The 15127-nt window shown below is 53.3% G+C and overlaps 1 protein-coding gene across 1 annotated transcript in view; it reads left to right on the top strand.

Annotated features, from left to right (window-relative positions):
• Ttc21a (tetratricopeptide repeat domain 21A) overlaps window positions 1–14789 on the top strand; it is a 34837-nt gene extending 20048 nt beyond the window's left edge. Inside the window, exons 13-29 of the mRNA XM_052186972.1 lie at window positions 807–964; window positions 1205–1420; window positions 3481–3719; window positions 4563–4635; window positions 4750–4860; window positions 5091–5229; window positions 5359–5465; window positions 7383–7571; window positions 8928–9038; window positions 9560–9641; window positions 11081–11231; window positions 11410–11571; window positions 11682–11874; window positions 11966–12190; window positions 12587–12707; window positions 12831–12898; window positions 12979–14789. Of these exons, the coding sequence (XP_052042932.1) occupies window positions 807–964; window positions 1205–1420; window positions 3481–3719; window positions 4563–4635; window positions 4750–4860; window positions 5091–5229; window positions 5359–5465; window positions 7383–7571; window positions 8928–9038; window positions 9560–9641; window positions 11081–11231; window positions 11410–11571; window positions 11682–11874; window positions 11966–12190; window positions 12587–12707; window positions 12831–12898; window positions 12979–13056 (2423 nt within the window). The 3' untranslated portion in view covers window positions 13057–14789. The remainder of the gene's footprint in view (window positions 1–806; window positions 965–1204; window positions 1421–3480; window positions 3720–4562; window positions 4636–4749; window positions 4861–5090; window positions 5230–5358; window positions 5466–7382; window positions 7572–8927; window positions 9039–9559; window positions 9642–11080; window positions 11232–11409; window positions 11572–11681; window positions 11875–11965; window positions 12191–12586; window positions 12708–12830; window positions 12899–12978) is intronic.
• The last annotated feature ends 338 nt before the right edge of the window (window positions 14790–15127 follow it).

The raw sequence follows: 15127 nt of genomic DNA, 5'->3' as shown, positions 1-15127 counted from the left end.
CGGCTTGCAGGTGGATTTCTGAGTTTGAGGCCAGCCTGGTCTACAGAGTGAGTTCCAGGACAGCCAGGGCTACACAGAGAAACCCTGTCTCAAAAACAAACAAAAAAACAACCACACAAAAACAACAACAAAAAAGAATACCAGCCTTCCAGGTCATGTGAATATTAAGTTAGACTTTCTCTCCATTCTTTTTTCATTTTTGTTGTTGTTTTCTTATGCTTTTGTTTTGTTTTGTTTTGAGACAGAGTTTCTCTGTATAGCCCTGGCTATCCTGTGTAGACCAGGCTGGCCTTCAAACTCACAGAGATCCTTCTGCCTCTGCCTCCTGAGTGCTGGGATTAAAGGCATGCATCATCCCTCCCGGCTTAAGTTAGATTCTCTAACAGGTCTTGCAGGGCAGAGGAAAGAGCTCAGTCACTTACGTCCTTTCCTTGCAAGCAGAATCTGACCCCATGTTTGTAGTACTAGTGCTGGAGAGGCAGAGATAAGGTGGATTCCAGGGCGGGCTGGTTGGCCAACATAGCCTACTCGGTGAGCTCCAGGTCTGAGAAAGACTGCCGTCTCAACAAGAGGTGAATGGCTCTTGAGGAATGACACGCGCGCACATAGACACACACACACACACACACACACACATAGACACACACGCGCGCGCGCGCACGCAAAATTTTAAAACTGAATGAGACGCCAAGACTGAGACTTCCGAATGGCTGCACCTGGGATACCCAGTCTCCCTCCCTCTACTGGTCGGGTCCTTGTGTGGCTCCTGAAGATCCCTGGATGCAGACTGCGGTTTCCTGTCCTAGGGGAGCTGGAAAACGCGCAGAGCACCCTGCAGCGCTGCCTGGAGCTGGACCCCACCTTTGTGGATGCTCACCTCCTCATGTCCCAGATCCACCTGGCCCAGGGCAACTTCGCCATGTGCTCCCACTGCCTGGAGCTGGGGGTCAGCCACAACTTCCAGGTGGGAGGAGCTCGCCACATCGTGGCCCGCCCAGCTGTTGCACCCCTTTCTGGATGGACAGTTGCCTGGAGGGAGGGCAAAGCCACATGGCGGCGCTCGCTCGCGTCCCCAGACCCTCTGCTGACCGCAGGCAGGGCTGGCTCCCGGCTCTCCTGGAGGTTCCTGGGACTGCTGTGTGAGCAGCCGAGGTGAGCTAGCGGCCCCACCCCCACCCCCTCTGCTCTGCTCTGCCTCTCCTAGGTCCGAGACCACCCCCTCTACCACTTCATCAAAGCCAGAGCCCTCAATAAGACTGGCGACTATGCCGAAGCCATAAAGACCTTAAAAATGATCATAAAGGTGCCCACCTCGAAGGCAGAGGAGGGCAGGAAGTCCCGAAGCCCCTCCGTTCGGCCCAGCGAGCGGGCATCCATCCTGCTGGAGCTAGTAGAGGCCCTCCGACTGAACGGGGAACTGGTAAGAAATGCCAGTGCACGGGGTCTGGGGATTGGGCTCAGTGGACAAAAAGCTTGCGGTGAAGGCCTGAGGACCAGAGTTCAAATCACCAGAACTCACAATTCATCTGAGAGTTTTAGGCTCAGTGAGAGACGTGCCTCAGTCATAGAGTGGAGAACTACTGAAGGAGACATTTCTGTCAGACTCTTCCCTCCTCACGCAGACATATGAATGAGGAGGGTGAGCGTGCTCACGCCTCCACCCCTCAGTGGGAACATGCATGCTCACATGCATGCACACCACACAGAGACACACAACGAAGAAAAGAAGGAAAGGGAAAGAGAGACGTGCTTTGCCCCCCCTCCCCTGGAGCACATTAGAGGCCCCAGGAGATCAGCCTGGGGGGGGGGGCAAGCTCCGAAAATGGGTGCCTGATGTTACTTGGTTTGGTCTGGTCTGGTCTGGTCTGGTCTGGTCTGATTTGGTTTAGCTTGGTTGAGACATGGTCTCACTATGTATGATTGGCTGGCCTGGAACTCACCATGTAGACCAAGCTGGCCACAAACTCACAGAGATCCCCCAGCGTTGGCAAGAGCAAGGCTCCATCGGAGCCTGAGTCTATACGATGCCCCGGCCTCAGTAGCCTTGCCAACTCACAGGATGTGGTCTGTCCTGGACCATCTTTGTGACCAGGGCCCCGTAGCCCTCCCCTGTGGTGAGCCTGATAAAGACAGGAACCTAGCCTGAAGAAGAAGCTGCTCACTCTCTCAAGACACAAACACTGTGAAGGTGGCTCAGCTCACAGAGTGCTTCTTCCCATGCCAGCATAAGGACACGATCTGAGCCTTGAGAAAAGGGTGGGGCCAGCATGGTGGCACTCGGGGCACATGCCTTGGGTCCCAGTTCTGGAGAGTTAGAGGCAGGTGGATCTCCTTGAGTTTTAGGTTAGCTTGGTCTACATCGTGAGTTTCAGGCCAGCCAGGGCTATGCAACGAGATGCTGTCTTTTTTTTTTTTTTAAATGCTTTGTGCCAATGATCTTTTTTTTTTAATATTTATTTATTTATTATATGTAAGTACACTGTAGCTGTCTTCAGACACCAGAATAGGGTGTCAGATGTCTTACGGATGGTTGTGAGCCACCATGTGGATGCTGGGATTTGAACTCATGACCTTTAGAAGAGCAGTCGGTGCTCTTACCCGCTGAGCCATCTCTCCAGCCCTGAGATGCTGTCTTTATATACATACATATATATTTATATATTTTATATATAGTATACCTATATATACATACATATGTGTATATATATATGGAATTAAAGGTGTGCCACCAGCACCAGCACCCAGCAAAGATAAATATTTCTTTAAAAAAAAAGCTGGGCAGTGTTTGATTGTACAATTTGGGTTTGTTTATTTGTTTGTTTGTTTTTCTTTTTCTTTTTTGTTTTTTTCTTTTGTTGTTGTTTTGCTTTTTTTAGCTTGGAAGATTTACCATTAGTTTATTACTGTGTGCACATATGTGTACACATACTGTGTGCACATATACATGTCGTTATACGCTTGTCACATCATGCATGAGTGGAGATCAGAGGACAGACTGTGGGGGTTGGCTTGGCTCCCTTTTTCCGCCACGTTGGTCCTGGGGACTGAATTCCCTTCGCCAGCTTTAGCTGCAGACACCTTAAGCCGCTGAGCCATCCCATCACCCCTTGGTTTTTTGTTTGTTTGTTTAACTCTCTGTTTAGTCCAGATTGGCATGAAATTCACAATCCTCCTGCCTCAGCCTCTCAAGTGTTAGGATTGCAGGTGTCCGTCATAGTCATAACTGGCCTCCCAGCTAAGCTCCTGGGAAAGGGTTGGATGCACTGTCCCCATTAGAGGAGACACAATGGGGAGAGCAGAACCTGTGGGTTCTAAAGTATAGATAGTCCTTGCCTCCACAGCTGCTCTGCATATGGTTGACAGCCATATTGGCCCAGGAGCGTCAGGCCATGAGCCGAACCCAGGGGTGGAGAAGGCGGTATAAATCTCCTGTCATGGTTAATACCAAAAAGAGGATCCGTTTCGTCCCACATGTTGTAGCACGAGGCCACCAAGATCATGCAGGATGCCATCAACGAGTTCAGCGGCACGCCAGAGGAGATGCGCATCACGGTCGCCAACGTGGACTTGGCTCTGAGTAAGGGCAATGTGGACCTGGCACTGAACATGCTGAGAGGCATCACGCCCAAGCAACCCTGCTACACCGAAGCCACAGAGAAGATGGCCAGCATCTACCTGCACACTCGCAAGGACGTGCGTCTCTACATCAGCTGCTACGTGTAAGCTCCGCCTGCGGCCAAGGCACCTCCCCCCTGGCTGCTGGAGCTCCGCCTGCGGCCAAGGCACCTCCCCCTGGCTGCTGGGGCTCCGCCTGCGGCCAAGGCACCTCCCCCTGGCTGCTGGGGCTCCTCAGGTCGCATACCTTCAACGGGGTCTCCCTCCAGAGCATATCCCCAGAGCTCATTAGACCAAGGTATGAGCACCTTGTAGGTCTCCTTGCCTGTGGGTGAGTTCTGAGGACCTGCTGCCAACCTCCTGAGCGGAAGGTGGTGGCCCCAACCCTCTGTCTCCCAGGAGTTGGTGTTATGACCTCAGGAGGCCTCCCCAGCCTCTGTCTCTAGTAAAAACAAGTTTGGAGGTTTGAGAACTGGGAGTGTAGAAACTGACCGACGGCAGAGCATGTCCGGATTGGACATTCCCGGGAACACTGTGGGGCTGGAGAGGGGGTCTGTGGCCAAGCACTTGCCAGGCGTGTACTGGCTCACATCTCAGTGCCTCAGGAAAAGGATGAGTGTCGCGGGATGTAGCTTGGTTAGAGTGCTTGCATAGCCTGCACAAAGCCCTGTAACAGAAAGCCAGGTGGGGCAGGCCACGACTGTAACCCCACACTTGGCTCCTATCTCAAAATCCAACCAAAGCCAGAGAAACATGGAAAGCAGTGTGGCTGCTCATGGAGAAGGGCTGGAGGGCTGGGGTGACCCCCAGCAATGAGGCGGAGGGCAGGAGAGAGCCTGGCTAAGGTGGCTCTCAGGGCTCCCCGGGATCTCCGTGACTCAAGAACAGTGAAGAGGCAGGCATTAGGCAGGCAGGGGCCTGAGAACCGTGGTCCATTTCTCCTGTAGGGAACTTTGTGAGCATCTGCCTGGCCCCCACAGCAGCCTGCTCCTGGGTGACGCCTTCATGAATATTCAGGAGGTAAGTGGGGAAACCTAGCCTTGCTGACTAGCTCCCAGGATCACTTCTCCAGTGTCCAATGGGGGCGGGAGAGGGGGAAGAAGAAGACACCCCCTTCTATGCTTTCCCCCGCAGCCTGAGAAAGCCCTGGAGGTGTATGACGAGGCCTATAGAAAGAACCCTCACGATGCCTCCTTGGTCAGCAGGATCGGGCAAGCCTACGTGAAGACCCATCAGTACGCCAAGGTGAGGCTGTCCTGGGAAAGGTTAGCACAGCAGGGACCGGATGAAAGACCGCGCATGGGGGCTCTAGATGGGAAGGGACAGAGTGTTTCCACTCCAGCTACCTGCTGAGGATGTGACCAGCCGTGAGCTCAGCCAGCCTGCTCTACTGAGGCCTGAGCCCCGTTGGGGGAGGCGAGGGCCGGGCATCCATCTTGGGCATCCGTGTGCCCATATATCCTGTCTGCGCTCAGGCCATTAATTACTATGAGGCCGCCCAGAAGATCAGCGGGCAGGACTTCCTGTGTTGCGAGCTGGCTGAACTGCTCCTGAAACTGAAGAAATACCACAAGGCAGAGAAGGTGCTGAAGCAGGCCTTGGAGCGAGACTCGGGTGAGGTGGCATTGGAACACGTTCCTAGCTCTGTCCCCCGGGGTGGCCCCCCACGTTAGCTGGGGACCTTAACCTAGCCCTCCCCATCAGTCCATGAGCCAGGCCACACTGACTGGCGATTCCTTCTAGGGGTCAAGGACATCCCATCCATGATGAATGAGGTCAAGTGCTTGCTTTTGCTGGCAAAGGTTTACAAGAGCCACAAGAAGGAAGAGGTGATGGAAACGCTGAATCAGGTACCGACCAAGGTCTTCATTTCCTGAGGGCTGCGGAAGGGGCGGGGCTCGGCCCACGGTCTGCTGGGGCACCAGGCCCTTCCTTCACCTCTGCTCCTTTAGTCCGTAGCTTTGCTCACCAGTGATGGTGAATCTGAGAATACTGGGCTGGGCTGGGCCGGGCCGGGCCGGGCTGGGCTGGGCCAGAAGGGGCAGAAGTAACAGGTTTTGTTCTTATGGAGGGCGCTGTGATCTGAGGTGTCACAGCGGCATCGAAAGCTCTGCACTGGCGTAGTTAGTCTCTCCTCCTGCCTAGCTCTCTCCCTTGCCCTCCCACGCTCAATACTTCCCTTCCTTCCTTTTGAGGAAGGGGTATCCCAGGCTAGCCAAGGTACTCACTGCCTAGCTGGAGATCACCTTGAACTTCTGATATTCCTACTTCTTTCTCGAAAGCTGGGATTTCTGTGGGTTTTCCACCATACCCCGCTTTACTGAAAGAAGATCTCACTATATAGTCCTAGTTTGTGGCCAAGGACTCGCTATGTAGCCCTAGCATGCCTAGGACTCACATGTGGACTGTGTTGGGTTAAAAGCGTGAGTGACCATGCCTGACTCTAGCCATTTTTTTTCAACATTTATCTAATGTATGTGGGTGCTTTGCCTACATATCCATCTGCACACCAGAAGAGGACATCAGACCCCATTATATCCCCATTATATTGTGAGCAGCCATGTGGGTGCTGGGAATCGAACTCAGGACCTTTGGAAGAACAGTCAGTACTCTTAACCACTGAGCCATCTATCCAGCCCTCATCTAGCTAGTTTTTTGAGACAGGGTCTTAGTCTGTGTACCAGGCTGGTCTTGAGTTCACTACTATGTAGCCCAGGCTAGCCTTAAGGTAGTATCCCAGGTAAGCATTACTGTGTCTGGCTTCTCTGCTCTCTTTTTAAAATTTCACAGCGGTCCTTTGTGTTAGATGTGACAGTCCCATCTAACAGATAAAGCTCAGAGACAAGACTTAAGCCCAAACCAAGTACAGATGTCTAGGGCTTACGGTGCTTTAACTCAGAGTTCTAGAACTGTTAATAGTGTGAAAGCAGTGTGCACCCAATCGGAACTGTACTTTGAGTTCTGAGTTTTTCTTTCCCTGGGCTGGGGGATGTGACGCTGCCTCACATGCTGGCGGCGGCAGTGAGCATGAGCCTCCGTTGGCCGCTCATCTCAGGCTCACCCGATGCTCTGCCGTGTAGCGGTAGCTGAGCTACAATGCCCAGCGGGTTAAGTACATCCAATGCATTTTTTATTTTATCTGTCTGCGTGTTTGCCTTCACATATGCGTGTGCACCAGAGACCAGAACAGGGCACTCGATCCCTTAGAGCTAGAGTTATAGGTGGTTGTGAGCTGCCCTATGTGGGTGCTGGGAACAGCATTCAGATATTCTACAAGAACGTCATGAGCTCCTAACTGCTGAGCCATGTCTCCAGCCCAAGAATTTTGAATTTTGGCGTGGGGGTGCACATCTTTAATCCCAGCCCTCGAGAGGCAGAAGCAGGCAGGTCTCTGTAAGGTTGAGGCCAGCCTGCCTGGTCTACATAACAAGTTCCATATCAGTCAGGGCTGCATAATGAGACCCTGTCTCAAAACTAAAACACCACCAATAATAAAAGACCCAGCCTGCTTTGTGCACCTCTTGTGTGTTGCTCTAACCTGCAAGTTAGGCACAGCCTCAAGGTGTGATGAGTTTGCAAGTGAGTATAGTAGTAGCTTCTGCTCTGCCCCCAGGGGCGGTGCGAGCCTAGGTCTTGCGTGCTGAGGGTGTGGCCCTGAGTTCCTCAAGGCACCCTTTCCGACCCTGCCAGCTGTGGAACACTGGAAATGCCTGTGCTCTGACACATGGGCGCAGGGTTTCTGAACCTAACCTCTTTGGTTCCCCAAGGCCTTGGACCTCCAGTGCCGGATACTGAAGCGGGTTCCTCTGGAGCAACCGGAAATGATCCCCTTCCAGAATCAGCTGGCAGCCTCCATCTGCATCCTGATCGGAGAGCATCATCTCACAGAGAAAGATTACGACAGCGCTGTGAAATCCTATAAGGACGCCCTCACCTACTCGCCCACAGACAATAAGGTGTGTGGCCCTCAGAGTAACACCCTGAGGGCTGTGGTTGTGGCTCAGTTGATAACTAGCCTAACATTCACAAAGCCCTGGGGTTCAGTCCCCAGTAGCTTACAAAGCAAGTAAGATGGTACACATCTGTTACCTCAGCCCTTGGAAAGTGGAGGCAGGATCAGGAGTTTGGGGGTGTTCTTGCTGAGTGAGGCCTTTCTTCTCTGTGGAGCTGCAGGTGTAAAGGGGGAGGGAGGTCCCCCACCACCACCCCACCCCCCACCCCCAGGGTGGGAAGTGGCTCTGGTTGACTCTGGGTCCTCAACTACTACAGTTCTCAGAGAAAAGCTAGGAGGACCATCTTTGGACCATTTATGGGGGCAATACCTCTGAAAGCCACATTAGCCTGGCCTTTGCAGGTTCCCGCCTCTTGGGGTGAGGGAGCATGGTAAGAGTTGTGACTGCCAGGCTGCGTGGGAACGGCGCCCAGGCTGAGTTTCCAAGCCAGCTGAGAGTTGTCAGAGGGGTGTGGTTCCAGATGAGGAACCAGTTCATGCTAAGTTCACGCCAGAGAAAGAGCAAGCAGTGGAAGAGTGATTGCTTAGCGTGCACAGAGCCCTGGGTTCAGTCCCCAACACCACATTAAACCTTTCTTCTCTGCACTTGGAAGGTGGAGGCAGGAGGTCATCCTTGACTACAGCCCAAGATGTAATACATGAAATCTCAAAAATATACCTATGTGTAATGTGTGAAAAAAAATAGCTGGTAACTGTTCACCCTTTGACAGATCCCTGGTTCCTAGCAGGTACTGTTTTGGGCCTTGGAGACAGCAGGGCAGGGCATGAGTCTTCCTACAGATTGCTGTCTTGGGAGAATCTTTTGTTTGTTTGTTTGGTTGGGTTTTTTTTTTTTTTTGGTTTTTCGAGACAGGGTTTCTCTGTGTAGTCATGGCTGTCTTGGAACTCACTCTGTAGACCAGGCTGGCCTCGAACTCAGAAATCTGCCTGCCTCTGCCTCCCAGAGTGCTGGGATTACAGGCGTGCGCCACCACGCCCGGCTTGTCTTGGGAGATTCTAACGCGTTGCCTGCCATCTACCCCGGAGTCCGTGGCCCAGAGGAATCCCCAGAGGAAGGAGCAGAGGCCCAGAGAATAAGATTAGTGGTTTAGCCAGGCTTCATCTCATCCGGCTGCTAAAACTCACAGAATGGCAGGGAAATTTGGTGTGGCGGGAGGGAAAGAGCCATCAACTGCCCGAGGCAAGGTGCCTGCTTTAGAAGCCAGCGGATAGGCCAGGCGGGAAGTGGGGTCAAAGGTGATTGCAGGGGTTTCCCCGGCCTGTGGTGCTGGCTTGTTTGCTCTGTCTGGTCTTGTCTTAGGTGGTGCTGGAGCTGGCGCAGCTCTACCTGCTCCAGGGGCAGCTGGACTTGTGTGAACAGCGCTGTGCCCCCCTCTTAGAGATGGAACAGACCCACGAGAGAGCAGCTGTGGTAGGCGATACCCTGCTGCACACCTCCCCGGGGGCCCTGGGACCAGATTTGGGCTGCTTCCTAATTGCCAACCCTCAGATGCCTGTCTGGCATTGGGACCCAGCCCCCAGCCTCCTGCTCTGCCCTTCATAGGAAGGGGTGGTCAGGCCAGCAGAGGGCAGCAGCAACCTCTGCACCAGGCTGTGGGGGCGGGGCGTGGTTGAAGGGACTTCAGGGAAAACCACACCCACTATGAGATGAAGGCGAAGGTCTGTTGACTTGAAAGCCTGTGAAATAACCCACCCTGATCAGGCCTTCTAGCTTGTCTGTCACTCACACCTTCTCCAGGGCCACCCCAGGCTCACACCTTGCAGAGTCAGAAAATAACCTGTGATCTCCACCTTCGGGTAGGGTGTCCGGGGTCCCACAGGCTCTATGAACCAGGGAAGCTACCTACTGGGAGAGTCTTTTCTGCCTTTCCTCTTTGCCAGCCCCCATGCATGCCGCTGTGAGGAATACACAGCTCGTGTGTCTTCTGATAGATGCTGGCTGACCTGATGTTTAGAAAACAAAACTACGAGACCGCCATCAATCTGTACCGCCAAGTGCTGGAGAAAGCTCCAGGTAGCTATGGACCGACCCACAGACTGCTTCCCCACCCAGCCAGCACCGCTATCCAAGAGAAGGGTGGGCCTTCTCCCCTCCTTCCTGGCTGGTCAGAGGAAGCCCTTTCTTTCCAATTGTTCCCAGAGAGGCAGGAAACTGATAAAGACCCAGAACGTGGCAGCCCTTCCTGAGTCCAGGGAGCCAGTTCCTAGACCCAGGCACTTGGCGCTGCATCCAGGACAGCCTGTCTGTCCCCGCTTCTCTGCAGCCACTGGGACCGAACAGTCTCCTCTATGGCCACACCCACTTAAAAGACACTTAGATGTTCTCTCTTGATTGTAGCTGCACCCCTACTTGTTACTGAGTGAAACAGCTGCTTCCAGGGTCGACCCTGGAGCCCGAGCCACAGGCCAGCCCACAGTGGTCTCCACAGGCCCAGCAATCGTGCTTAGGTATAGAGTCTTAGAGTCAGGCTACCTGGGTCTGAATCCTGATATCACTTGGCTCTGTGACCTTTGAAAAACGACTTCACTCCTCCGTGTTCTTTGTCTTCATCTGTCAAATGGGGACAGAAAGAATGTTTACCTATATACCTAAGTCACAGGCAGAACACAGAGCCAGGTACAGTGTAAGTACTAGATCAGTAAGTGTGACTGTGCTGTCACTGTGAGAGTGTGTGTGCGTGCGTGCGTGCGTGCGTGCGTGCGTGTGTGTGTGTGTGTGTGTGTGTGTGTTTGTGAGAGAGAGAGACAGAGACAGACAGACAGATAGACACACACACACACAGATGCCGAGAGTGTGCCTAGAGGTCAGGGGACAACACTGAGTGACCCTGCTGTACCACCTTTATCCTTGCTCTCTTGGAACAAGATCTCTAGCTGAGGGGCTGGAGAGATGGCTCAGTGGTTAAGAGCACTGGCTGCTCTTCTAGAGGCCCTGAGTTCAATTCCCAGCAGTCCCATGGTGGCTCACCACTATCTCTAATGGAGATCTGAAGCCCTCTCCCGGTGTGTCTGAAGACAGTGACAGTGTACTCACATACATGAAATAAATAAATAAATCTTAAAAAAAAAAAAAAGACCTCTAGCTAAACTTGAACTTGGCCCGGAGCCAGCAAGCCTTAGAGACCCTTCTGTCTGTGCCCTCCTAAAGTTCAGGAGACACATGGCCACGCTCACAGCCCACCCCTTGCTTTTTAGATGGGCACTGGGAATTTGAACTCAAGTTCCACAAGTGCTTAGCTGACGGAAGCATCTCCCCGGCCCCTGCTGTAGCTATTTCAAGCACTGTATAATTTACTCACGCTCACATACAGACTTATCTGTGCTCAGCCTAAACAAGTAGTGTCTCCTAGGGCCTCCTCAAGGTCCGGCCCCCTCCCTCCTCGGGCCCCATCACACCCACCTGATGCAGTCATTGGCCGTCACATGCTGCAGATCTCTGCTCTCTCATTTCAGACAACTTTTTGGTATTGAATAAACTGATCGATCTGCTCCGGCGGAGCGGCAAGCTTGAAGAGGCCCCTGCTTTCTTTGAACTGGCCAAGAAGGTGTCCAGCCGGGTGCCTTTGGAGCCAGGGTTTAACTACTGCCAAGGCGTTTACTGCTGGTGAGCTAGGCTCGAGGAGTCAGGGGGCGGCAGTGGAATAAGGGAACGCCCTAGCAAGTAGCTAGTGTCCTTTGCTCCGTGGGCGGGAGACAGAGAAGCCCTCAGACCTGGTGTCTATGCCCCCCACCCCACCCCTGCCTCGAAATTCCCCTCCTGGCATTTCTCCCGCTCACTGCAGGCACATTGGACAGCCCAATGAAGCCTTGAGGTTTCTGAACAAAGCCCGAAAGGACAGCGCTTGGGGCCAGCTTGCCACCTGTTACATGGTACAGATCTGTCTGAACCCTGACAACGAGATTGTCGGAGGAGAGGCTTTTGAGAGCCTGGTGGGTGACAGCAAGTAAGAGGACTAGAAGGTGGGGCGACGGGCGGGGCGAGGCTTCAACTTCTGGGCGGAGGCCAGGTGAGTGGCCCACAAGCAGGCTCTCAGCGTGAGTCCTGTGCTCACAGCTCTGCCAGCAGGAAAGAGTCTCAGCAGCACGGGGTGCGCACTGCAGAGAAGCTACTTCGGGAATTTTACCCGCACTCGGAATCCGGGCAGACCCAGCTCCGGCTGCTGCAGAGTCTCTGCCTGCTGGCCACCAGGGAGAAGGCGAATGTAGAGGTGGCTCTGGGAGCCTTTATCGAGATGGCCCAGGCTGAGGTGCGAGGGCTAGGGATGCGTTCTGGTGGGCAGGGGTCAAGATGGGGTGACTGCCAACATGCCCCAATGTCTGCTTCCTGTGGGTGTGCAGAAGGACAGCATCCCTGCGCTGCTGGCCATGGCACAGGCCTACATACTCCTAAAGCAAGTCCCGAAGGCCCGGACGCAGCTGAAGCGTGTGGCCAAATTCCCCTGGATGCTGGACGAGGCCGAAGGCCTGGAGAAGAGCTGGCTTCTGTTGGCAGACATCTACTGCCAAGGCGGCAAGTTCGACCTGGCCTTGGAGCTGCTGCGCCGCTGCCTGCAGTATAACAAGGCAAAGATGACTGGCACGGGAGAATAAGGGAGGGGCGGGCATGGGGAGAGGTAGAGCCGGAGGGGTGGAGGGGTGGGAACCAGGAGCTACGGGCCAAGGACAGGCCAAGCTTATGAGGGTCAGGCATAGCCAGGAAGAGAACAGAATGCCCGCAAGAGCTAAGAGAGGTCGGTCAGTGGTGAGCTTGAGCCATGTGCAAGGATTAGCTTCTGGGATGGAAGTGTTGGCAGAGGGGCTTTAATTTGAACAGTTAGCCCTTCAAAAACTGAAGGTGCTTCCCGGGTCCCTATGCACTCCAGTTACTGCTGCTCACCGCCATCCAGCTGCCCCTCCTGGTCCCCACCGAGAACCATGGAGGCTGTGGCTGGGCAGAGGTGCTAACTGCCTTTCCCACAGTCTTGCTGCAGGGCCTATGAGTACATGGGCTTCATCATGGAGAAAGAGCAGTCATACAAGGACGCAGCGACCAACTACGAGCTGGCCTGGAAGTACAGTCATCAGGCCAACCCTGCCATTGGTAAGGCACAGGCCGAGGTACGCAGGCTGATCCTAGAATTCAAGTCCTGCATCCTGGCAGTTCAGGGAGCCAGGGCTTGGAGGTGCTGCCCAGTCACCAGAGTGTCCTCCTACCCCTGGACAGGTTTCAAACTGGCTTTCAACTACCTGAAAGACAAGAAGTTCGTAGATGCCATTGAAGTCTGTCACAGCGTGAGTCACCAGCACAGGCAGGGAGGGTGCCATGGTGAGGCCCTGCCTGATCTCACACATCTGATCTTTCTCTGTACCAGGTCCTGACGGAGCACCCCAACTACCCCAAGATCAGGGAGGAGATTTTGGAGAAAGCTCAAGGGTCCTTGAGGCCCTAGCTGTGGATGGAAGGGGCTTGGGCCGGGAGAAGCATCAGTCTATAGACGGTTCAGGGGGAGAGCAGAAGCGAAGCCGCGGAGAAACAAATGAGAATGCATATCCCCCCATGTCTGTATCATCTGTGCTTTATTTGGATTCACACTTCGTGTGAAAGCTTTATGTTCCTGAGGCCCAAGAAGTAATCTTGCCTGGGGAAGACAGACAGCTGGCTTAGCCTGTGCCGGGGATTCCCAGGCCTTTCACACAGACCCCACATTTGTTCCAGACTCTTGAAGATGTAGAACAGAGACCCCCCTCCTCCTCCCAGCACAATGATGGCTAGGAAAGTACCCTGTAGCTACTTCGAGGTGTGCCCCTACCCCAGTCTTGTCCCCAGCATCTCAGAGCTGGAGAAGCACTGCCCCTTCCTGCCATGGTGCTCGGTCTGCCCGGCAGTGGGCTCAGTCAGGAGGACAGCAGACTGTCAAGGCCCATCCACGGTGCTTCTCTGTCCCCACGACCTGTTCCTACCCACCTCTCCCAAGCTGGACCTCACCCGTTTGGGGCAAGCCAGATTACCACTGAGCCCCATCCTCCCCCTACATGCAACCACACTTTGACTTTTGTAAAAAATATTGGCCAACCAGCTCACCTTCTGGGACCCCACTTAATCCCTAAAGGAGCGGACACAGTGGTTCGCATTCAGGTGGCTAATGATCATTTTAACTGGGTTCCTGTTTCTCAGGATGGAATTATGGGTCACCCCAGCCTCAGGGGAAGGAACTCTGAACTGGGTATCTGGAGGCCTGAGTGCTCACCGTGTACTCTTCCCAAGTGCTTTCCCTCTCCAGGTCTCAGTGCCCTCCTCTTGAGCAAGAAATCAGACTAGCCCTGGGCAGGGCACGTTGACCCTGTGGAGCACGCGCCTGGCAGGCACGAAGCCCTGGGTTTGACCCCCCAGCATCACTTAAACTGGCTTTGGTGGTGCACACCTGGAACCCCAGAATGTTGGAGGTGTAGGCAGTAAAGTCGTCAGGTCAGGGTCATCTAATTTAGTGTCTGAGGTTGTTTCGGGGTGCATGAGAGCATGTCTCAAAAAAGAGAAGAAAAAAGAAAAAGAAGACTCTACTTCCCAAATCGTTGTATCATGTTTTGCTGGTAATGTCCAGAAAATGTTTTATTTATGGTCCTGGGATTGAAATGAGGGGTACATTCTGTACCCCCAAGCTATACTTTTCATGCCTTAAATTGAACCACCCTGTGCTTATCCATGTTTATATAATAGCTAGCACAACACATTTAGGAATTCTTAGGCGCTGAACAGCCTCTATCACTTTTAAGGCTATTGATACATTCTATTTAAAGAAAACTACAGGCAGGCATGGTATAATCCTGCAGTCACAATCCCAGTGCTTGGGGGTGGGGAGGGGCCCAGGAAGGGCAGCTGCAAGCCGGAAGCCAGCCTGGCTTGCACAGTAAGTTCCAAGACCATCCAGGGCTATGTAGCCAGATGCAGCCTCAAAACAAAAGAGGGGTGAGATAGCCCAGCAGGTAAAGGTTCCTGTCCCAACTCTAATGACCTGATTTGACACCCTGGGTCCTACACCGTGGAAGGAGAGGAGAGAACCAACTCCTGCAAGTCGCCCTCTGACTTCCACACAGGGACTGTAGCATGTGTAAGCTCACATGTATACACAAAATAAAAATGTAATCATGACTAAATTAACGAATAAAGAAAACAGCCTCAAATCAAGCAACTTAGTTTGAGTAGAATGTCGATGTGGTTTTCACGAAGCCATCCTGGTGCAATCAATGGCTCACTGTCCCAGCACTTGGGGAGCAGAGGCAGGAGGATCAGGAGTTTAAGGTCACCCTCCACAACAAACCCTTCTCATGGGCTACATGAGACCTTGTCTCCAAAAGTGTGTGTGTGTGTGTGTGTGTGTGTGTGTGTTGGGATAACTTGCTATAATCTCAGCACTTGGGAGATAGAGGCAGAGGGTCAAGGTCACCCTCAGCTACCCTGCAAAAATTTTAGAAAGAAGTTGAGTTGCCTGGAGGACTGCTAAGTTTTTCTTCTGTGTCTTGGGC

Source organism: Apodemus sylvaticus, chromosome 7, assembly GCF_947179515.1.
Source record: "Apodemus sylvaticus chromosome 7, mApoSyl1.1, whole genome shotgun sequence".
Lineage (NCBI taxonomy): Eukaryota > Metazoa > Chordata > Mammalia > Rodentia > Muridae > Apodemus > Apodemus sylvaticus.
This window is presented reverse-complemented; position numbering and strand designations above follow the sequence as displayed.